General features: G+C 43.4%; 1 protein-coding gene across 7 annotated transcripts in view; it reads right to left on the bottom strand.

Annotated features, from left to right (window-relative positions):
- Positions 1-24,861, bottom strand: part of PNP (purine nucleoside phosphorylase) — a 56,165-nt gene extending 31,304 nt beyond the window's left edge. The window contains exons 1-8 of one of the 7 annotated variants that reach the window (XM_086322148.1): positions 24,116-24,854; positions 14,838-15,051; positions 6,105-6,274; positions 5,558-5,752; positions 3,798-3,901; positions 3,425-3,600; positions 3,143-3,333; positions 1,189-2,412 (exon numbers count right to left, since the gene is read on the bottom strand). In XM_086322148.1, the coding sequence (XP_086178274.1) occupies positions 2,195-2,412; positions 3,143-3,333; positions 3,425-3,600; positions 3,798-3,845 (633 nt within the window). In that variant the 5' untranslated portion in view covers positions 3,846-3,901; positions 5,558-5,752; positions 6,105-6,274; positions 14,838-15,051; positions 24,116-24,854 and the 3' untranslated portion in view covers positions 1,189-2,194. Of the gene's footprint in view, positions 1-1,188; positions 2,413-3,142; positions 3,334-3,424; positions 3,601-3,797; positions 3,902-5,557; positions 5,753-6,104; positions 6,275-7,941; positions 8,309-14,837; positions 15,052-22,600 lie in introns of those variants that run through there. The other 6 variants (XM_086322149.1, XM_086322147.1, XM_086322150.1 and 3 more) reach the window with 6 other exon arrangements.
- Positions 24,862-24,914: the final 53 nt, after the last annotated feature.

Here is a 24,914-nt window from a genome sequence, read left to right as displayed (position 1 = left end):
GAGGATGAGTTTGTTGGATGACATCACCGACTCAACAGACATGAGGTTGAGCAAACTCCAGGAGACAGTGAAGAACAGGGAAGCCTGGTGTGCTGCAGTCCATGGCGTTGCAGAGTTGGACACCACTTGGAGACTGAACAACAAAATTTCTGTAGGGTACTGTAAGGCCCTTGAGAGTTAAAGACCATTTTTACATTCTGAACTTAACATTCTCTTAGCTAATGGTGTTAAACAAATACTCAATAACTTGACGAAAAGAAGAATGGATGAAAGGAAGAGTAGTCATACTGCCCCTCCGGGATGCTTGTGTGTTCGGTTCAGCTAAGTAGGTCAGTTACTAAACAAAGGATTATTTCTAAGAGTTCTGGAAAGCTTTCCTGCCAAAATTTTTCTTCCATATTATACTACTACTAATTGAAATGTTACCACTATTGGAGGCTGACCCAGCTCTACCCTCTCTCAAAAGGCAAATAAACCAGCCAGCTGAAGGCAAGCTAATAAGCACAAAGAGTTCAGTGAAAAAAAAAAAAAAAAGAGTTCAGTGAGCCAATGAATCATGCCTGGGCTTACGTCACAGGGAGGTTCTGATCAAGCAGAGTGAGAAGGCTAACGCCCAGGAAGAAAGCAATAGGAGGAAAAGGGCTGCTCCAAGAGAAGAGGCCAGGGTATGAGTCAGGCTCGCAAGGGCTGGCAGCACTCTCATCAGTGGTGTCGTGGCGGGCAGCAGAGAAAAGGGTATTTGCCATTGCACTGTGAGAATGGAGTGAAGGAGTGTATGGCTGCTGTGGATTATGGCAGGTGTTTGGGTGAGGGTAACGAAGGAAATCAATAGGAAATACAACTAGGGCTTAACAAGGAAGTGGCAACTATGGAACACAAGCTGAGGTCAGTGAACTAATTCAGATATTCACGAGCAGACAGAAACTACCAGAAAGCAAAGGGGCAGAGGAAGACTGATCCGAGGGAAGTAGCCATCATGTGCCCGAAGTTAGCCTTTCCTTATCTTCTAGCACTTCCTCTTACTTTCACCTCTTTGTCTTTCCTTCATCCTACCCTGAATTCACATACCACCTCATCTCAGTTCTTCCCTGTCTGAGAAGCACAGTCAAACAAAATGTGGTCTCATGATTGGTTTCATGTCACTCCCGGTCCATATCCCAACCTTATCCCAAATCACATAAAAATAAATTTATTTCATCTTTCTCTTTATTCTCAAAATACAATAGGATAAAAATCCAAAAGGAATAGGCTATTCCCTGTATGGCTCCAGTGCTCTTAGGAGGCAGAACTGAGCCCCGAGGAATGTGAGAGGACCATCTTAAGCCAGTAATAGTTCCTGTGCTGCACATGGAAGCAACCTAGATGTCCATCAACAGATGAATGGATCAGAAAGCTGTGGTACATATACACAATGGAGTATTACTCAGCCAGTAAAAAGAATACATTTGAATCAGTTCTAATGAGGTGGATGGAACTGGAGCCTATTATACAGAGTGAAGCAAGCCAGAAAGAAAAACATCAATACAGTATGCTAATGCATATATATGGAATTTAGAAAGATGGTAATGATAACCCTGTATGCGAGACAGCAAAAGAGCACAGATGTATAGAACAGTTTTTGGACTCTGTGGGAGACGGAGAGGGTGGGATGATATGGGAGAATGGCATTGAAACATGTATAATATCATATATGAAATGAGTCACCAGTCCAAGTTCGATGCAGGATACAGGATGCTTGGGGCTGGTGCACTGGGCGACCCAGAGGGACGGTGTGGGAAGGAGGAGGAAGGGGGTTTCAGGATGGGGAACACGTGTATACCTGTGGTGGATTCATGCTGATGTATGGCAAAACCAATACAATATTGTAAAGTAATTAACCTCCAATTAAAAGTAAATAAATTTATATATAAAAAAAAATAGTTACTATGCTGAGTTCGAGGGCCACACCAAATCCTTGGATGTGTGCTAAGGCTGGGGCTCCGTTCTTGAAGAGGAATAGGAGTGGAAATCATTTTGAGATGACAAAATGACCAGAAGAGGGCTCAGCACCAGTAAGGTCTGGTGGGAGAAGCAGGGAAGGTGACCCTCCTTTCTGCCGCCACCTAAGGCAGAGGCACGTGACTCCAGTAAGGGCTGAAATAGGCAGCAGCTCCCCGGATCCCATAATGGAGAGGCCAACCCACTCCGGGGCTGGTTAACCGGTGTGCCCCGGCAGTGGAATGCTAGCCGTAAGAATGGAGACAAACTGCTCCAATCTCTGAGCAGCTTGCTTCCCGGCCTCTAGTATTTCCTCGAGACTGGCCTTCCCCTGGCTTTCAAAATCCATGATGACCTCGTTTGTGATGAGTGAGAAGCCAAAGACTCGAAGTCCACAGTGTCTTGCGACTATAACTTCTGGTACTGTGCTCATGCCTCACGTGAAGAAAGAGGGAAACCAACTGTCAGAATCCCCAAATGACCCTTAGCCTCACCTCCATTCATCACCTCGTTGACAATTCGACACTAAGAAAACATCCAACCAAGCAGCTAAACTAGTGTCAAGCTTAGGTTGTTCTGTGTTACCTAAAAGAGTTGGGCTTCAAGGGGCTTTACACACTTCTTATAATATCACCGTTGCAATACTTTATTTCTATTTCTGCTTGTGATCATTTTAATGTCAGTTCTAATGTTGCGATTCTATTTTCCAGCCAGAGGTATAGAAGGTGCTTACGATATTTGTTAAAACAATCAAAAACAGTTATCACACAGTGGACAGTTCTCACATTAGCATTACACTGGTTAAAGTCCTTGGTGCTGGGTGATGGGTTGAGGCTACAGTGCAAACCTCCCAGTCACCTTTAAAGTCAGTAAATTCAACCTTCCCTTAAAGCAGACCCCTCCCTCAGTATATCCTCTAAATCTACAATCTTTTACTCTTTTCCAACCTATTTTACCAGGATCCTCTCTGCAAGCCTCCAAGTCAAGGGAGTTCCCTGGCAATCCAGTGTTTAAGACTCTGTGCTTCCAATGCAGGGACTGCAGATTCAATCCCTGATTGGGGAACTAAGATCCCACATGCCCTGCAGAACAGCCAAAAAAAAAAACAAAAGACAAAAAAAGTCCCCCCACATTACGAAGCCACCAGCCAAGTTCCCCTTCTCACCAACAGCATCCGCCCCTAGATTCTGCAGCAGGTGACATTCTGCCACAGTCTCATAACTGGGGCCAGCCACCATCACATAGGTGCCTTCCTGTAACTCTCTTTGCTCCCCCATTTGTTTCCAGGTACTGTGAGCTTTCTGCCTCATATCCCGGTCATAGACATCAGACATGGCAGGGAAACGAACTCCAAACCTAGAGCACAGGTTGGATTTTGTCAGATTAATGGAATTCAGGGAGTTCTCCCAAGCTGACCCATCTAAACAAAAAGAAGCAGGATAGACACCTTTCCTCATTGGGCCCTCTGAGAGGGTTCTCACCACTGAAACCAGGTAGGTTGATGTGATCACGGATCAGCATGATATCGCCAACCTCAAAGTTGGGGTTGAGCCCTCCAGCTGCGTTGGTGACCACTAGGGTCTCCACACCCAGAAGCCGGAAAACCCTCACTGGGAATGTCACCTTAGAAGTGAAAGATAAAACATCAGAGAGTTTTCTTTAAAATTTTACTAATACACCCATGCAGATAAACATGACATACATCATGACAGAAGAGAGACCCAAAAATCTACCTTGCCTAATCAGCTAAGTAGTAAAATAGGAGAGAGAGCTCTATCTCCCTTCTTTCAGACCCAGTCAAGCTTGTGCCCCTGTTTTACCTTCCAGAACGGATAGCCTTCATACATGTGGAACCTGCCCTGCATCATCACACAGGCTCTGCCATTCAAGATCCCAAACACCAGTCGACCAGCGTGACCTGGCACTGTATACAGAAAAGAGAAGGAAATGCATGGAATGATGCTTTCATACAACACATATCCCCTGAGCACCTACACTGGCCTGACTCACTGTGTTCAACATGTGAGGGTATAATTAACCAATAGGAAACATCATCCTCTCCACTCTCAGAAAGTTTAAGTCTGGTGGAGGTGTGCTCAGTCGCTTCAGTCGTGTCCAGCTCTTTGTGACCCTATGGACTATAGCCTGCCAGGCTCCTCTGTCTATGGGACTCTCTGGGCAAGAATAATACTGGAGTCGGTTGCCATTCCCTTCTCCAGGGGATCTTCCCGACTTAGAGACTGAACCAGGGTCTCCTGTACTGCAGGTGGATTCTTTACTACTGAGCCACCAGGGAAGCCACTGTTAGGGACACAGAAATTAATCATAAACTTAGATACAAGTACACTCTGAGATTAGAGCGATGGGGCTAAAGATGTTTAATGCGAATATACACCAGTTACTTTTTAAAGACCTTTAAAAGAATGAGAAAGACATAAGGCAAGAGAATAAAATAAACAAGTGGGTAATAGAATAGTGGGTAAAAATAGAGTAAGTGGGTAATAATGAATGCATCGAGTGTTGTAGTCATAGACCTCTTTTCCAAAACTTTCAAACCTTCAAAATGCATAGTCTTATGAACATAACTAAGCCATATGCTACCTCACTGGTGAAAGGCAGCTCATGGTATAGCCTAGCTTCCTATAAAGGCTATGAACAAGGAAAGGGGCTGACATTGGACCCATACAAGTCTTTTTTGTGACTCAAAAAATAGTCCTGTGGGAATACATGTCCTGTATGTGATAGGTAGGGGCGTGGGACTGCAAAGATAACTCCTCACACAGACACAGTAACAATTATTACTATTTCTCTCATCTAACATTTCAAAGGGTAATGAATGGTCTGGGAGAAGAACCAAAACAAAGAGGGAGAGTTCAGAGGGTACTCAGAGATTGAGGAGCATATGAAAAAGTTACCTGTAATAGAGCAGAGGTGATACAGTTAGGAAAACCCAAACAGAGTATAAAAAATAAGTTGACAAAGTTTAAAAAGATTAATCCACTTTTCACTGAGTGCAGTGCCCTTGTCACTGGAGGTAGAGTGGCAGATGGAGCCAAAGTCACTACTATCTCTCTCCGAAAACTTTGCACTCCCTTCTCTGTACTATTTCCTTCTCCAACCCCATTGCCACTCCCTGCTCTGGTCTCCTAGGCTTGTTCCAAAGGGAATGAAAAATATTTGTTAAAAGTCTTAACTCTCCACGGAAAAGAGGAAGGAAGGTACAATCTGAAAAATTAATAATAAACCAACAGTAGTTAGTCCTGAGAAATTAATAATTAACAAATAAATTACCCTTGTCCTTGACCAAGTAAACTTGGCCGTTTCTCACCTGACCCTCCTCTAAGCCTCACACTTGGCATGAGAAACTTCCTCAATCAGGGATGGAACCCAGTCCTTGCAGTGAACTGTGGAGTGTTAGCCACTGGACTTCCAGGGAAGTCTGGCCTTGGAGCTTCTGGCTGCTATTGAGATGCTGGATACACTCTCCTCAGATCCCTCAGAGCTCCACTGTGCACAGGGGGCCCTTCCCCGCCCCCAACAAAGGTCAGTGTGAAGCAATTCTTGTGTTTTCATATATTACCTGGGTATTTGTCTGCAAGAACATGGCAGTCAGGGTGTTCATTTGCTGGAATGTAGCAGTGTGTGCCTTATTCTAGGACTGGAGCCAGAGCTGGGGAGACTGAGAATGGTAGGAACACACAGGATAGGGTGGGGGTGGGGGGCTGACTTTGTCCCAGGAGGTTACAGGCACTTCTTTTTCCACTTGGGATGCAGACTGAAAGAAATGAGCGAGGTGTATGAGGATGTGCTGACCACGGTGTGTGGGGGGAAAGGATGTCTATGGGAAGTGATGTAAAGCTTTAGGAACTGAGTCATTAGGCACAGGAAATATGTCATCATACAGTACCATTGACACACACACATGCTCTGTCTGTTAAAATGTTTCTACTGGAGGAATTCCTTTCTAAAGTCATTCTGATTCTTGATGGGTTTTTTCCCTCTCTCACAACAGTTGTTGCTCAGCAAATGCTATAGAGGATACCCAGGATCAGGTATAGAAGCATTGCCCTCCCATCACAATCCCATCAGTATCCCTCAGTCCCATCCCCTCTTCCCTTTGCTAGTACCTGTACATTTGGGAAAGTTTGGTATTTCACTGTAGTCAAAGGTCTGGGCTGGAGTCAATCTGTTAATCAGACCTCCTAACCCAGAACCATAGATCACTGCTACTTGAGGTCAGAGTTTGGTGTGAGACAAAAGCCATTTTGCAGTGTCTTGATAATCTTCATATGTATATCTAGCAGGAAAAAATGGAAAACCAAAGTGAGATTCACTCCCAACCCAAGGGTATCATAAAATAATAACCTTCAGTGTAGAAAGGCTGGCAGGGGTACCAAGATGACAGGGGATACAGAAGTTGGCCAAGGAGCTAGACCAAGCTACTGCACAAAGAAGCAAATCCAGGCCACAATTCTGGTTGTCAAGAGCTGGGGGAGAACTGACTGTGTAAGTTTCTCAGCAGCAGCTTGTGAACACTACAGACTCTGGAGCCCACCTCTACAGATTCAGCATTCTGGGGAGAGGCCCCAGAATCTCTGTATCTTACAAAAGTGCCTCAGGCAATTTTCATCCGAAAACCAGGTTTCATAATTCTGGCCTAGAAGAAAGCAGAACTCTATCTGGATTCTAGTCCCGATTTTGTCTTTTTAAACAAGTTAACTTGTGCTTCAAATTCTTTCCTCTAGGGTAAAGCAAGGGAATGTGACTGGCCTCACCTATTGTATAGGCTCTGTTTGAAAATCAGTTAAAAACTTGCTAACAAGCTCCAAAGACCTTTGAGTCCATAAAATCATGGTACAGGTCCACAGAACCTGAACCTTTTTTTTTCTCTTTTTTTTACAACTCTTTCCCCTGCCTGTATTCCTCCCTGCCGCCTCCCATCTTTCCTTCTCTTCATCAAGATCCAAGGTCCTTTGCCTTTCAGATACCTAAAGACATAACCAGACACCCCCAAGAATCAACTGGGAATTTTTCTCACAATTCTAGTCCAATTCTTTCATACCTATCTGGAAAAAACAAGAAGGGAGGTGGAGAAACTGAGGTATAACAGAGCGGAACACAACTAACTAACCAAACTTCCAGAGGAAACCTTTTATTTTTTTCAAAAGTACTGCCTTGGAAACTAGATGACTCTACCATACACTGGCCTACCCTCAGGCAAGTAGCTGGGCAAGAGACAGGGTGGGGGCAATAGAACTGGGGTCAAAGGATGATGGAAATGAGAAAAGCAGTGAGATGGTAAAAATTAATTAAATATCATCCCCAAAAGGTGCAAAGGAAAGGAAAATAATTGTGAAGCCCTGGCCCATCAAGCACGTCGGAGCCACAGCTTACAGGACTTCCTCATTAGCCATTAATATCCCAAAAATGCCCCGAATCCCTGGGCACCCTGAAGCCACCGTGATCCCTAACACTGGGTAGAGATTTCAAGGACAAAAGCAGAAATAAAGGTTTTCAAAGGCAAGGGCGCCAGGGAGTGCAGGATTCGGGCGGGGCGGGGGGCGGTGGGTAAGGGTAGGGGAGAGGTGGCAGGGAATGGGAAGGTACTGTTGTTCAGTTTCATGAGTAAGAATTTCGTTTTCTTGGAGAGGCCATCCGCAACTTAACTGGGCCTCCAACTTGGAGGGAAGAGAAGTGTTCGCGAGGGACGAGGTGTACTCTCTCCTCGGAAGGACAAACTCTAGATACCTGCACCAAAAGTACCTCGCGGCTTTCCCTACACTCTCGAATCGGAATCAGTGACGAGCACGTGGGTTGAGAAGACCTCTTCCCCGATATGTGGGTGGAGAAGCAGGCTCTCTCTATACTCGCTTCATTAAGTGCGTGGCCCAGAGCACACACACACACACACACACACACACACACACACCGGCTCCTTTAGGGAGTAGTGCACGGTTTACTCACCTGTCCCCTTCCTGCTCTGGTGGCGCCACCCTGCTCGATTCCCGCGCACGCCCCTACAGGGCCGGCCCCACCACCGCTCTGCCCCCTTGCCCCTGATACTGTGCTCCGAGCCAGACCTCTCTGAATCTCCGGGGCACTCGTTCCCTTTCTTGGCAATCTCGAGACCCAGAGTGCTGTGTTTTCAGGGCTCGAAGAGAGTCATTTCCTCTCCCCAGGGGCCTCCTGAATCCCCTGGGGCTGGTCCCCGCCTTACCCATTCGCCATGGTCCCGAAGACGCCCTCTCGATGAGTTTGCCCTTCTCGGTTTATATCTGCTTCGCTGAGCTGAGCTGGCTTCAGTCACGGAGTGTTACTCACACAGTTAGCTGACTGTGCACCGCGCTGGCTCATTATATCTCCAGTGCCAGAGTCCACAGCCAATGGCAAGTGAGCCAATGGCAGACTCAGTAGCCCCGGGCAAGACTGAAAATCTAATCTGAGTTCTTTCCAGCTGAAGTATCTTTCTCGAGCTGCCTTTATCTTAGGCGGAGGGGGAGCGGAGACGGGGCGGAGGGAGGTGGGAGCATCCAGTGTCGTGCCTCTGCACCCAGTCCTTACAGCACGTCGGGTTTCCAGCTCAGAAGCCTGTGCGGGAAGACGGCTAGAAGTTCGGGAGGAGAGCCTCTAACCATCTGTCTGCACCCCCATTCCTGACCGTGTCTACAGCAAATCATGAGAGATTTGAAAAGAGAAAAATTTAAACCTTAGATCCTGCAAACTCAGAATAAAGTTAAAGTAGCCTCTGTCTGAGTTCCTTCCTGAACAAAGGAAAAAGGGTGAGTCTACTTCCCTGGTGACTCAGTGGTAAAGAATCCGCCTGCAGTGAGAGAGACCCGGGTGCGATCCCCGAGTTGCAAGAGCCCCTGGAGAAGGGAACAGCTACCCACTCCAGTATTCTGGTCTGGAGAATTCTGTGAACAGTATAGTCCATTCACTGGAGAAGGGAATGGCAAACCACTTCAATATTCTTGCCTTGAGAACCCCAGAACATGTGACACTGGAAGATGAATTCCCCAGCTGGGTAGGTGCCTAATATACAGGGCACCTACTTACTGGGTATAGTCCATGAGGTCACCAAGAGTAGAACAAGACTGAGCCAATTTCACTAGCAATTAGGCTGATCTGGAGGTTATAGAATTTGGAAAAACATATACCCCTATCTTAGAGACTATAGGCTGCCTCAGGCCAAATTACCAGGAGGGAGCACAGCCCCACTCATCAGCAGAAAATTGGAATCGAGATTTATTGAGCATGGCCCTGCCCTTCAGAGCAAGACTCAGTTTTCCCCAGAGCCAGTCCCTCCCGTCAGGAAGATTGCACGAGCCTTTTATCCTCATCCAACAGAGGGCAGTCAGAATGAAAACCACAATCGCAGAAAATTAACCAAAATGATCACATGGATCACAGCCTTCTGTAACTCGGTGAAACTATAAGCCAGGCAGGGTAGGGCCACCCTAGACAGATGAGTCATGGTGGAACGTTTTGACAAAATGTGGTCCATTGGAGAAGGGAATGGCAAAGCACTTCAGCTTTCTTGCCTTGCAAACCCCATGAATAGTATGAAAAGACAAAAAGATAAGACACTGAAAGATGAAGCCTCCAGATTGGTAGATGGTAGATACGCTGCTGGAGAAGAGAAGAGAAATAGCTCCAGAAAGAATGAAGAGGCTGAGCCAAAGCAGAACCTGGAATGTTGGGTCCATGAATCAAGGTAAATTGGAAGTGGTCGAATAGGAGATGGCAAGAGTGAACATTACTCTTTTAGGAATCAGTGAACTAAAATGAACGGGAATGGACGAATTTAATTTGGAAGACCAACTACTGTGGGCAAGACTCTCTTAGAAGAACTGAAGTAGCCCTCATAGTCAACAAAAGAGTGTGAAATGCAATACTTGGGTGCAACCTCAAACATGACCAGGATGGTCTCAGTTTGTTTCCAAGGCAAACCATTCACTATCACAGTAATCCAAGTCTATGTCCTGACCACTAATGTTGAAGAAGCTGACGTTGACTGGTTCTATGAAGACCTACAAGACCTTTTAGAACTAACACCAAGAAAAGATGTCCTTTTCATCATAGGGGATTAGAATGCAAAAGTAAGAAGTCAAAAGATATCTGGAGTAATGGGCAAGTTTGGCTTTGGAGTACAAAATGAAGCGGGGCAAAGGCTAACAGAGTCTTGACAAGAGAACGCACTGGCCATAGCAAAGACTTTCTTCCTACAACACAAGAAATGACTCTACAGGTGGACATAACCAGATGGTCAATATCAAACTCTGATTTTACTTGCAGCTGAAGATGGAGAAGCTCTAAACAGTCAGCAAAAGCAAGACCTGGAGCTGACTGTGGCTCAGATCATGAGCTCCCTGTTGGAAAATCCAGGCTTAAATTGAAGAAAGTAGGGAAAATCATTAGGCCATTCAGGTCTCACCTAGATCAAATCCCTTACAATACAGAGTGGAAGTGACAAACAGATTCAAGGGATTAGATCTGATAGAAAGAGTACCTGAAGAACTATGGACAGATGTTTGTACAGACCATTGTACAGGAGGTAGCGATCAAAACCATACCCAAAAAAGAAATACAACAAGGCAAAATGGTTGTCTGAGGAGGCCTTACAAATATCTGAGAAGTGAAGAGAAGGGAAAGGCAAAGGAGAAAAGGAAAGATATACTTATCTGAATGCAGAGTATAGCAAGGAGAGATAAGAAAGCTTTCTTAAGTGAATGATGCTAAGAAACAGAGGAAAACAATAGGATGGGAAAAGCTAGAGATCTCCTCTATGTTCATTTCAGTTCAGTTCAGTTCAGTCGCTCAGTCGTGTCTGACTCTTTGCGACCCCATGAATCACAGCCCCGCCAGGCCTCCCTGTCCATCACCAACTCCCAGAGTTCACTCAGACTCACATCCATCGAGTCAGTGATGCCATCCAGCCATCTCATCCTCTCTCGTCCCCTTCTCCTTCTGCCCCCAATCTCTCCCAGCATCAGAGTCTTTTCCAATGAGTCAACTCTTCACATGAGGTGGCCAAAGTACTGGAGTTTCAGCTTTAGCATCATTCCTTCCAAAGAAATCCCAGGGCTGACATCCTTCAGAATGGATTGGTTGGATCTCCTTGCAGTCCAAGGGATTCTCAAGAGTCTTCTCCAACACCACAGTTCAAAAGCATTAATTCTTTGGTGCTCAGCCTTCTTTAGAGTCCAACTCTCACATCCATACATGACCACAGGAAAAACCATAGCCTTGATTAGCCAGACCTTTGTTGGCAAAGTAATGTCTCTGCTTTTGAATATGTTATCTAGGTTGGACATAACTTTCCTTCCAAGGAGTAAGCGTCTTTTAATTTCATGGCTGCAGTCACCATCTGCAGTGATTTTGGAGCCCCCAAAATAAACTCATTTACATCTTGCTTATTTAACTTCTATGCAGAGTACATAGAAAATAGAAAATTAGAGATACCAGGGGAACATTTCAGGCAAAGATGGGCACAATAAATGACAGAAATGGTATGGACCTAAACGAAGAAGAAGATAAGAAGAGATGGTACGAATACACAGAAGAACTATACGAAAAAGATCTTAATGACCCAGATAACCATGACGGTGTGGTCACTCACCTAGAGCCAGATATGGTGGACTGTGAAGTCAAGTGGGCCTTAGGAAGCATCACTATTAACAAAGTTAGTAAAGGTGTTGGAATTCTAGCTGAGCTATTTCAAATCCTAAAAGATTATGCTGTGAAAGTACTGTGCTCAATATGTCAGCAAATTTGGGAAACTCAGCAGTGGCCATAAGAATGGAAAAGGTCAGTTTTCATTCTAATCCCAAAGAAGGGCAATGCCAAAGAATGTTCAAACTACCCCACGATTGCACTCATTTCACATGCTGGCAAGGTAATTCTCAAAATCCTTCAAGTCAGACTTCAACAATATGTGAATTGAGAACTTCAGATGTACAAACTGGATTTAGTAAAGGCAAAGGAATCAGAGACCAAATTGTCAACAAACATTGGATTGTAGAAAAAGCAAGAGAATTCCAGAAAAACATCTACTTCTGCTTCATTGACTACACCAAAGCCTTTGACTGTGTGGATCACAGCAAATTGAGGAATATTCTTGAAGAGAGGGGAATACCAGACCACCTTACCAGAAACCTGTATGCGGATGAAGAAGCAACAGTTAGAACCAGACATGGAACAACAGACTGGTTCAAACTTGGGAAAGGTGTACATCAAGGCTATGTATTTTCACCCTCCTTATTTAACTTCCATGCAGAGTACATCATATGAAATCCTGGGCTGGATGAAATGCAAGCTGGAATCAAGATTGCCTGAAGAAACAGCAATGACTTCAGATATGCAGATGTCCCATCACTTACCCATCACTAGATGGGGAAACAATGGAAACAGTGACAGACTATTTTCTTGAGCTCCAAAATCCCTGCAGCCAGTGAGTGGCACCATGAAATTAAAAGATCCTTGCTCTTTGGAAGAAAAGCTATGACAAACCTAGACAGCATATTACAAAGCAGAGACATCACTTTGCTGACAAAAGGTCTGTCTAGTCAAAGTTAGGCAAAGGTCCGTATAGCCAAAGACTACTGGTTTTTCCAGTAGTCATGTATGGATGTGAGAGTGGGACCATAAAAAGGCTGAGCTTCAAAGAATTGATGCTTTTGAGTTGTGGTGCTGGAGAAGACTCTTGAGAGTCCCTTGTATAGCAAGGAATCAATCCAGTCAATCCTAAAGGAAATCACCCCTGAATATTTATTGGAAGGACTGATGCTAAAGCTAAAGCTCTAATGCCCAGCCACCTGATGGGAAGAGCCGACTCATTGGAAAAAACCCTGACTTTGGGAAAGATTGAGGGTGGAAAAGGAAGGAGGCAACAAAGAATGAGATAGTTGGATTGTGTCTTCAGCTTGAATGGACATGAGTTTGAGGAAACTCAGGGAGATAGTAAAGAACAGGGAAGCCCGGAATGCTGCAGTCCATGTGTTGCAAAGAATTGGACACATCTGAGCAACTGAACAACAATCAGGGATCTAAATCTAGACCCAGAGAAGAAGAAAAGGTTTCTAGTGGCAAGAATTCCCAGATCATCATAGGAGGATGCAGCAAATCCCCTTCTCTGGGTGTTTTCAACCAGATTCCTTATGGGTATTAAGCTTTGGGATTCGGTAATGAGAAATATTCCAATAGTCGTGTATGGATGTGAGAGTTGGACCATAAAGAAAGCTGAGCGCCGAAGAGTGATGCTTTTGAACTGTGTTGTTGCAGAAGATTCTTGAGAGTCCCTTGGACTGCAAGAAGATCAAACCAGTCAATCCTAAATCAGTCCTGAATATTCACTGGAAGGACTGATGCTGAAGTTGAAACTCCAATACTTTGGCCACCTGATGCAAAGAACTGACTCACTGGAAAAGACCCTGATGCTGAGAAAGATTGGAGGCAGAAGGAGATGACAGAGGATGAGCTGGTTGGATGGCATCATGGACTCAATGGACATGAGTTTGAGTAAACTCCAGGAGTTGGTGATGGACAGGGAAGCCTGGCATGCTGCAGTCCATGGGGCTGCAAAGAGTCGGACATGACTGAGCAATTGAACTGAACTGAACTGAATGAGAAATAGGAATTTCCCCCATGTTTTCCAAATTACGTCATTTATAAAATATTTCCATACATTCTTTACTCATTATTATGGATATATATTTTTAAGTTGTTGATTAAGAAATAATAGAATTTACAAAGAATTGTAGTTTGTAACAGATAGTCAAATGCTGTAAACTGTCAGTGAATATTATTGGGTGGTATTCTAATAGCAAGCAAAATACAGCTGTCAGTCTGTTTTGGTAAATAAGTTTTATTGGAAAACACACACATACACACACACACACAATTCCTGGATCCTTGACACAGACAAAGGATAGGGATAAGGTGGGGATCGAATGAGAAAATGACAGACAATTTCTTGATTTACACAATAATTGATGCAAAGAATTCAGATAATTAGAGAACTCTTCCCCAAAATGAAAATTCTTGTAACAGAACTACTAAACATAACATCTTTGTAAGAATTCTGCTATTTTCTGCCCCTACTTTTATAAGTTTAACCAAATTCACGTCAAATCACAAATCAATGGTCCTTACTTAGTTATTGGAATCCTCCACCTATTTCCACTCTCCTGAACTCAAACCTTTCCTGCTGGCCCTTTTACCCAACACCATGGCCCAAACCAATGTTTCCCAGCCCTGTTTCTAACTCATTCGTGATCAACTATGTACTAGAACTGTTCTTGTGCTAGGGACATAAGAATAATGACAATATGGGTGCATATTCAGTTGTGTATGACTCTTTGCAACCCCATGGACTGCAGCCAGTCAAGATCTGTCCGTGGAATTTTCCAATATATATAAAAACAAAAATAACATATATAAAGAACTGAGTGCAGTGTCAAATGACTGATTTATTCTATCACTATTATTGGTTTATTATTATTTTCCTTATTCATCCAGTAATTTTAGCAAAGGTAATAAATGGGTAGTCCAAAAGTAATGTTTCACCTTAGATATGTGTGTACAACTGAGACATGGAAACCATGATTTTGAATGATGGATACGTTCAGTCATAAGAAAAAATCAGCCCAGGTATAATATCTATCAATATTCAATTGCTGAAGGTTTTTGTTTTCCTTTTAATTTTCTTGGTTGTGCCACATGGCATTGTGATCTTAGTTCACCAACTCATATCCCTTACGTTGCAAGCATGGAGTCCTAACCAGTGGGCCACCAGGGAAGTCCCTGAAAGGTTTTTTTTTATTTATTTTTTAAAATTTTACTTATTTACTTATTTTACTTACTTGTTTTTGGCTGCTCTGGGTCTTCGTTGGTGCACACAGGCTTTCTCTACTTTTGTGAGCAGGGAATACTCTTCCTTTTGATGCTCTGACTTCTTGTTGCAGTGGCTTCTCTTGTTGCAGAGCACACAGACTTAGTTGCTCCGTGGCATGTGGGATCTTCCCAGACCAGGGATCGAACCTATGTCCCTTGCATTGGCAGGCAGATTCTTAACCACTAGACCACCAGGGAAGTAAAAAAATATTCTTGTTAAACACCCCAAATCCAATTCAGTTTACTCAAAAGACAAGAACAGAACATAATTATATCTAAAAACCCAAACTTAATCAATTATTATTATTTTTGCTGTACCACTCAGCTTGTGGGATCCTAGCTCCTGACCACAAATTGAACCAGGCCCTTGGCAGTGAAAGCACCAAGTCCTAACCACTGGACTGCCAGGGAATTCCCTTAATTAAGTTTGTTTTTTGTTTTGTTTTATTTTAATACTGTTTTATTTGGCTGCACCGGGTCTTAGTAGTAGTACTTGGGACCTTTGAGCTTCGTCGCGGCCTGCAGGATCTTTAGTTGTGGTGTGTGGGATCTAGTTCCCTGACCAGGGACTGAGCCCAGGCCCACTGCATTGGGAGTACAGAGTCTTAGCCACTGGCAACTGGGACAGTTCCTTAATCAATTAATTGTAATGGTCTCTGTGTAAATTAAGTGAAGATGATATGAAATATATCTACAAAAGGAAAACTGGGGAACAAGACTCAATATTCTGTAGTGTTTTTCTAGTGTCATTCAAGGAAGAGTCGGAAGTGTATATAAACTTTCTGGGCACCAAAGAAATGTACTATTATATGAAAGGCAAGGACAATTTACCAGATTGCACCTTGGCCAGGGTCACATAACCATCAGAACCACACAACATACTTTATTCTGAATTCAAGTAAAGAAACCAAGCTTCTATACACAATCATTTGGACCCTAACCTTTTTAATCTCAAATTCACCAATGACCTAGTGAGAAGTCTCCTCTATGAGGCCCAGCAGACCTCTTCAGAACACATTTTAGTGGTCTATCCACCAGAAGGTCCCAGGCCCCAGACTGCCTCAAACTCTACCTTGGTTTCCTACCCCTAACCTTGGTTGGTTAACATCTCTCACTACTTTCCACAGGATTTTTTTCCTCACAGGATTTTTACCTTTAAAGGGAACAGATTTAGACATTCTGTCTGTGTGTGTATTTGGGGTACTAAGAACACTGGTATGTAGCTAATACTTAATGGTCACATATGTGAAATATCTATTAAATGTCTATTATTTCTCGTTAGGCCATCACAAGCCATGTCTCCATACTCCATTTTGATCTGTTTTTAATATCCCAGTCCAGAGGTTTCCAGTTTCTCAGTTTATAGGGCACTTAGGATCTCAGCAATATTTTCACAGCACTTCTAGATCAAAAGAAACACCTAAGAGTTTTGCTTGGTGCCTGACAACTTAGTAACCATTTGAAAAAAAAATAATACACATAAGTTAAAAGAAAATATATTTTTTTCTTAAATAAGCACAAATAGTTACTAATGGACTGTGTGTGCCTGTTGGGCCCTGCCCAACTTCTAAAACCTTGGAGTCCAACACTTTTACCCTCATTTCCTGTTCCATGCTGATTTTCATACAGTTCTTACTTTTTTATCAAAGGGACCTTCTAAGTCTGGCTTTGCAAAGATATTTTATTATCAAAAGAAATGTAACACAGTCCAATGTTCAAATTGTGAACTTCCTTGAGCTAACAGGGGAGCCTGGTGGGCTTCCGTCTATGGGGTCGCACAGAGTCGGACACGACTGAAGCGACGCAGCAGCAGCAGCTGCAGCTTGCATAGCACACAAGAGATAAGTCAGCTATTGCTGTGTTTCCCTTAAATTTTTAAAATATACCATGGTACCCCTGTGAATTTGCCCCTTGGCACAGAGTTTGAGAACTATGGCCCCGTGGCCCCAGGGCACTCCTTGCCACCTTGTTCCTAAATGTGTCCCATAAATGAATGAACTCTAATCAAACTACTTGTGAATTCCATGGAATAAACTCCATCTCCACTCCTTACCTACCAGCTGTGTAATCCAAAACAAGTAAAATAAATCTTGTTATGCCTCAGTTTTTTCACCTGTTAAATGGTGATAATAATGGTATTTACTCTTATTGCAAGGATTAAATAAAATGCCAGTTAAATGTTCAGATAGGTGCCTGGAATTACAGTAAGCACACGGAAAATATTGGCTATTATCTTTGATTTCTCTAGACCATCTAAACATGAATTGGATCACAACAAAAACTAGAGGTATGCCCAGCCCATTAGCAGCAACTCTAACCCTGAACTGTTTAAAACAGGAGCCACTAGCCAAATGTGACTATTTAAATTTAATAAAATCGAAAGGCAAAATTAAACAGATAAAAATTAGTTCTTAGTTATACTAAGCACATCCCAACTGCTCAAAAGCCACAGGTGGCTAATGTCTACCACACTACATAGCATACAAATATTTGAATCATTACAGAAAGTTCTATTGCATAACACTTTTCTATTCTATTGCATAATCTTTTTCTATTATTCTATTGCATACTCTTTTCTAGTTACTGCTTACCCTGTATCCACATTTTAAAAAGTTAGAACTATGTTTTATTCTGTATTTGTAAGGTTCCTGTAGTCAGGAACCAAACGATCATCAACTTTATGGTGATTTTGGCCCATTACTGCCTTATTACCCCTTTTCTATCTTCTTCTCATGCCTCCTTCTATTTCTGAGGGACTCCCATGGCCAGGCACATATGCAATAACACATCCATCTTCTATACTCAATATCAAGGAAACTGGAGAATGGAAGTGGCTGGCTCTAAATCACCAAATATTGGCTTATGGAGTGGAAAGATGTCTCGAGTTAGTGACTCCCAGTGGCAACATTTATAGAAGCAGGCTCAACATCTTAGGATGTTTTAGGCAGGAAACATGCTTATTCCTTCCTCTCGCTTGAAATTAGTCTCTCTATATCACAAGATAGATGTTTCCCTATTTAAATACCTATCCCACCATCACCAACAATCTTTTACCTTCCATTTTCTACAATTCCTGAAATTAAAATATTATTTTAGTTTAGTTTTTATCCTGGTGGCAAAAGGATCACTTTCATTTCTGTGTGAGATCCCTATCTGTGCCTCAGTCAGTAGGCACAGTAGGAGTAAAGTGACCTAACACCCTCACTCCCAGATAGGGAAGCTGACTACACCCTAAAAGAAGGGACAAAGACCTGGGGCATGGAAAGGACCAGGAACAGAAGGGAGCAAATGTTCAGAGTGATAAAGAGAAATAATCTCTTAAAATTAGACCACACCCTACCCCACTCCATCCAACTCTGACACTACTCCTTATCTTGTTAACTCACTCTGTATATTATCAAAAACATTCTTTGCCCTGGAAATAGAATAATGGACTGTGTTGGTTTCACATGGGTGATAAACTATCACTTCAGTAAAGGGTAAAGAAGAAATAGGACATGTGGAAAAGAGAAGTCAAATTGGGACACCAGGTGGCAGAAGCCAGGTGGATATCTCCAGCCTCATTCTCAGTCATCTACCCAATGTGATAGTAGTTGCCACTTGGTTGGAAGCCTGAAGAAAAAAATGCTTCCAAATCTTTGCAGTTCTTTATATCCTCCCACTATGGAGTCTCGTGGACTATTTCAAAATTCATATGTTGAAGCCCCAACCCCAACTGACCATATTTGGAGACACGGCCTTTAAAGAGATAAATAAGTTAAATGAGATCATAAGGGGCCCTAATTCCTTTTAAGAAGAGGAAAAGACAGCAGGAATATCTGCACACAGAGAAAAGTCCACGTGAGGACACAGTGGAGAAAGTGGTTATCTGAAAACCAAGAACAGAGGCCTGTGCTGACACATTGATCTTGGGCTTCAAGGCTCCAGAACTGTGAGAAAATAAATTTCTATCGTGATAGCTCAGTTGGTAAAGAATCCGCCTGCAATGCAGGAGACCCCAGTTCAATTCCTGGCTCAGGAAGATCCCCTGGAGAAGGGAAAGGCTACCCACTTCAGTCTTTTTGGGCTTCCCTTGTGGCTCAGCTGGTAAAGAAGCCACCCACAATGCGGGAAGCCTGGGTTCAACCCCTGGGTTGGGAAGATCCCATGGAGAAGGGAAAGGTTAACCACTCCAGTATTATGGCCTGGAGAATTCCATGGACAGTCCATGGGCTCGCAAAGCCCATGGGACACAACTGAGTGACTTTCACTTTCATTGTTTAAGCCACCCAATCTGTGATATTATGGCAGTCCCAGAAACTAATATACTTTCATAGCCTGATTTTTCTCAATCTAAGTGAGAAACTCCCATCCTATAAGTAAGATACCTGGTACTAGGGGTAATACTGAAACTACTTGTATAGTACAGGAACCAACCAATCAGAACCAATGCCAGCCATAAAGAACTGATGCCAGCCACACTGGAGCGTCTTAGCTGAATATCCACCCTGCTTGGAACTACAGCTGACAATATTGCTCAGTATAGAAATTTACCTTCAAGATACAGCTTAAGGTAATTAAATCATTTAATTGTCATTTATTAAATAACTTATATGGGCTAGGCATTGAGCATAAAAAGGGGTCCATCCCAGATATCACGCACTCTGCCACCCCTGAATTTTTGCCCTTTTCCACCTGCCTAGTAGATGATGTGAGTGCAAAAGCATTAAACCATAAATCAAAAGACCTGGATTTAAAAAAAAAAAATTGTTTTACTACTTCATGCAGTGAGAGAAAGCACAAACCATGAAGAACTGAGGTATTGTCAGTAAGAGGGTGCTAGAAAGGATTTTGGAGAAGGCAATGGCACCCCACTCCAGTACTCTTGCCTGGAAAATCCCATGGGCGGAGGAGCCTGGTGGGCTGTTGGACATGACTGAGCGACTTCACTTTCATTTTTCACTTTCATGCATTGGAGAAGGAAGTGGCATCCCACTCCAGTACTCTTGCCTGGAGAATCCCAGGGACGGGGGAGCCTGGTGGGCTGCCGTCTATGGGGTCGCACAGGGTCAGACACTGAAGTGACTTAGCAGAAAGGATTTGTTATAAAATTAGGCTTTTGTTAAGAAATTTTGAAAGGATTTAAAGAAATGGGATTTTGCTCTGGATTGGGTGCTGTTAGGAATTAGGGCAATTCTATAATTGGGTATCTAATCCATTTTATCTAGAAGCAGAGAAGACTACAACAGAGGCTAAAGCTCTAATAAGTAAAGAAGTAGCAGTCATTCATATTTGCTGGAGGGTGGGCTACTGGGGATTTTTGGCTTGGAGAATGTTCATGTTTTGACTGTGTTCAGACCTGATTGTGGAGTGGTCTCGTTTTTAAGGAGAGTTAGACTTTTAATCTTATTTCAATCTTTGTCTTAGCTTAAGTGACTCTAGCTTACAGAGCCTCAGTTTTCAGACTGCAAAATAAAAACAATCTTGCCTTCCTTGCCCAACTTACAGTGGGTTTTGAAATCAAATGAATATAAAACTGCTTTATTAGCTGTGAGCAAATATTATCACTACTTTTTGCATCACTCTGCCTACCGACCCACGCAAGTGAGGTCGCTCAGTCATGTTCGACTCTTTTCGACCCCATGGACTATAGCCTACCAGGCTCCTCCATCCATGGGATATTCCAGGCAAGAATACTGGAGTGGGTTGCCATTTCCTTCTCCCGGAGATCGTCCCGACCCAGGGATTGAACCTGGGTCTCCTGCATTGTAGGCAGATGCTTTACCGTCTGAGCCACCAGGGAAGCTCAGGCAGAGCTCAAATCCAAGTTATCAATGCACAATAATATAATAATCCTTTATGTTTTTAAAGTTTTCTTTGGCTGCTCTGGATAGAAGTGATTTCCTCTTTCCTTGAATTTGTAGACTGTTTAATTCATATCCTATGAAGCATGTGTTGCACCATGAATTTCTAGATATTTAGAAATTCTAGATATCTAGAATTGATACTTTTTCCCATGTAATAAAACATTACCTGTGTTAATATTTTATTTTATTCTCTCTCTTCTTCTTTTGGTTACATCACATGGCTTGTGTGATCTTAGTTCCCCTACAAGGGATTGAACCCAGGCCTTTGGCACTGAAAGCATGGAGTCCTAACCACTAGACTACTAGGACATTCCCTAGTGTTGATATTTTATACTATGAATTTTCACATTGTTATTCCTCCCTACCCAGAGTTTAAGTTTCTTAAGGAGTGTTTTTCACAGACTAGATACATAACAAATGTGTATAGATGTATTGCTTGCTGAAATTCTACCATTTATAATAGGTTGAAAAATATGGCCATAACATTTTGCAGCTCCTCCCATCAAGAACTGAAGTCCTAAAGAAAAAAAAAAAGAGAGAGAGAATTGAAGTCCTTTTCCCCACACCTTGAACCTGGGCAGGCCTAATGACTTGCTATGACCTAGAATGAGGTAGGAATGAAGTTACACCAGTGCTGCTGCTGCCGCTGCTGCTGCTAAGTCGCTTCAGTCGTGTCCGACTCTGTGCGACCCCACAGACGGCAGCCCACTAGGCTCCTCTGTCCCTGGGATTCAGCCTAGGCCTAAAAATGTCTTGCAGCTTCTCCTCTCACCCTGTTGGACCATCACCCTAAGTTCCACCTGCTATAAAGAAGCTAGCTGAACCAGTATATACAATTGCCAGACATGTGAAGAGTCCATCTTGGACCATTCAGTTATTTTCATGAAGGAGCCCAGGTGAGACCAGTGAAAGAGCTGTTCAGCCAACCCGAAGAATCATGAGGAAAAAACATATCATTTTGTTTGAGTGCTACTTATTATGCAGCAAGAGATAATGGAAGACCAGAAGAGGGATTCCTCTCCTTCACACTGATAGGAATTTTTCCCACTTCTTTTAGGGTCCTTCTCAAAAATTACCTTGCTTTCTGGATATGTCACTTCTGACCACTGCCAGGTTGTAATGTCACTCAGGTGAGACAATTAACTTATCTTAGATTTCTTCTAAAGTACTATGCCTAGAACCGTATGTAGTCGGTGATGAGTCCATTTGCCAAGTACATAATGGTTCCTTCCAAGGAAGTCTTGGAAATCAGGTCCCAAAGGAATTTATTACAAGGCACTTTCAAATGAGAGCACTTAGAGAGTCACTGTACTTCCCTTCACCCTCTCTCACACCTATATGGGTAAAGGATAGTCTAGCATTAAAAGAGCTCTGTAACAGGAAACACACAAGGATTATTGCATCATACCTCTCCTTCAGTGACTCACATATCAGTCAGAAAGAATATTCTTCCTACTGGTTAACACTTACCTCTTCATTTACTCGTCTAGCACATATTTCTATATTTAACCTATGATGAAAACAGCACCAAGAGGCCAAATTACTAAAAAAAACCAAAAAGCTATTTTACTCAACCATCCTCTAGGATCCTTGGTACTGTATCCAATTCTCCAACTCTCCCACATTTTTATAAAACTAGATGAAATGAACATCCAATATGGCTTTGGTGAGGGTGAGAAGAGTCACAAAAGAACAGGCTGTGGAATGATGTGTAACCATGGTGCAAGTAATGAACCCTACTACACTCTAGAGCAAACATTTGAGCATCTGTATGCCCAGAAACAAGAGAAAGAACAGCAGACTGGCCTGTTCCCCTGTGGAGCTACAACCCCCTCTCCATTTTGTATTCAGAGGTTCTTTAGTTCTGAATTGTCTGTGGGACCTACCTGGCCTGGGAAAGCTGTGTCTAAAAATCAGAATTCAGGTGAAGTCTCCAGCTCCTTTAGCAGCTACAAGTGCCAGAAAAGCAGCAGTTCTTCTTATTATTAAGTATTTGGGGCAGGCTGCACTTTCCTCAATGTTAGGCTCAATAGAGAGGCTTCTAGCTAAACCAGTCATGGTCCTCAGAGTTGTGTTTTTCAATTTCTTGTTGCTTCATCCATTTAAGACAGTCACACTTTGGGTTATGAAATGGGGGAAACTGAAGTGTGGTTCGGATTCTTGTAACATCACATGAGGCTGGAGAAGAAAGCTGGTCTGCAAAGGTTGGGTTTAGAGGTTACGGAGAGACCCTTAGGATTCTGCTTTGGTTTCTTGGAAAGGGTAAGGTAAAACCCTCACCTGAGGGTTTCTTCAGGGAAAGGCAGCCATTCAGAATTATTCTCAGTTACGGAGCCCCCACAATTAATAGACCTGCTAAAATGTTCCTATTCAGAGCAGTCAGATATTTCCCAAGAGTATGAGCTGGAACCAACTTCCTTTGATCTCTGGGTACTCCCTTTTATGACAATGAGGTCTTTCCATTCCTGCACTTGCACAACTAAAGGCAATTAGTTACACTGTGAAACAAAGATCTCTTTAAGGTGACTCACTTTTACTCTATCTGCTGCTGCTGCTGCTGCTAAGTCGCTTCAGTCGTGTCCGACTCTATGCGACCCCATAGACGGCAGCCCACAAGGCTCCCCCGTCCCTGGGATTCTCCAGGCAAGAACACTGGAGTGGGTTGCCATTTCCTTCTCCAACGCATGAAAGTGAAAAGTGAAAGTGAGGTCGCTCTGTCTCGTCCGACCCTCAGCGACCCATGGACTGCAACCCACCAGGCTCTCCCGTCCATGGGATTTTCCAGGCAGGAGTGCTGGAGTGGGATGCCATTTACTCTATCATCCATCATCAATTCCAGAGAAACAGTCTACTCACCCTGCATTCATATGACTAAGGAAATCCTTCTAAATCATTGCATAATAACTTTGTCCACCTGTACTTGCTCTACCCAGAACAGGTAGAAGCTTGAATCCTCAACAAAGCTGAAACAAAAAGTTCCTTTAAGCCACAGGAGAGAACTCTACACATTTCATTTCTGTCTGAACCGAGACAGAAATGGATCACCTTGATAGATTCGAAAAGTAGTCTTATTTGCTATGCAAGTAGAGGATGGATGACGGTTGGATGACTATGGATGAACAGGAGGATGGCTAGGTGGATTGGCTGTATGTTTAAACACAGGAGCTGCCTAAGATCTTTTCCTATACTTGTTAGAATAAACTCTATTAGCAGTCTCATGGCTGGTGGTGAAGTTGAGACAAGTCTAAAGGCTGTCTCTATGCCAAACACGAACAAAAATATCCTTGGACTTGATTGGTTAACTCAGTCAAAACACTCTTATCACGCATATGTTTACAACTGGGAGCCAGAAAACAGAGTAAAACGATGAGACACCCCTGTAGTGACAGAAACAGACTCACGTAAAGAAAATTTCATAATTTAACCGGAGATGCTAGGAGGGTGGATTCTGCAAGGCAGCTTTCTGGAGAAGCCGGTCTTGTATACTGTTCCAGAGGTGACTTCAGCGAGGAAGACTAGGTAAACATCTTAACGTTTTAATCCATTTCTTCCTGGCATATTTTCACTTTGACTTTTCAGAGGTATTCCTTTGAGTTGAGTGGCTAACTGATGCCTTTCCTTTCTACTCTCCGTGGTCAGAACAGCCCTAACTTCCTCGTTTACTGCCTCTCTTTGAGCCACGCCCCCAGGTTCTGGGGCTAAGTTCGGGCCAATAAAGTTGCGCCCTAAGGATCGCAGGCCCAGGGAAGGGAAGCCTCCAACCAATGAGAGGCCAACTATAACCGCAAAGAGTAGAAAAGTCTTTTAGTGGTGTCTTCGGGCCGGTGAAGAGCAATGATTATGCGCCGGCTCTGGGCTAAGGACAGATTACTGGCGGTTTCCTGAAACACGTGACCAGTGAGCTGAAGCAGCCCTGCCCCACCTCCTGGTCTGGAGGTAGCGCGATGGGCCACACTTCCAATGGTTCGAAGAACTTCTCGTCACGTGCAGTTTTTGCAGGCCCAGCGGCGTCCTGAAAGTCATGTGACAGTTGACGTTGGCGCCAAGCTTCCCAATGGAAAACAAGAGCTGCCTTCACAGGACCAGAAATTGCTCTGTCTCTGCGAATAACAGCACGGCGGGGCGGGGATAGCCTATCACGTCCTGCGGGGCGGAACGGGGCGGGGCAGGCCACTGGTTGCGGGGCGAGCTGGGCGCGCG

The sequence above is a fragment of the Bos grunniens genome, chromosome 10, assembly GCF_055505025.1.
Source record: "Bos grunniens cultivar Pamir isolate PY7600 chromosome 10, Bosgru_T2T1.0, whole genome shotgun sequence".
NCBI classification, from domain to species: Eukaryota; Metazoa; Chordata; class Mammalia; order Artiodactyla; family Bovidae; genus Bos; species Bos grunniens.
Note: the sequence above shows the minus strand (reverse complement) of the source record. Positions and strands in the feature narration are given on the sequence as shown.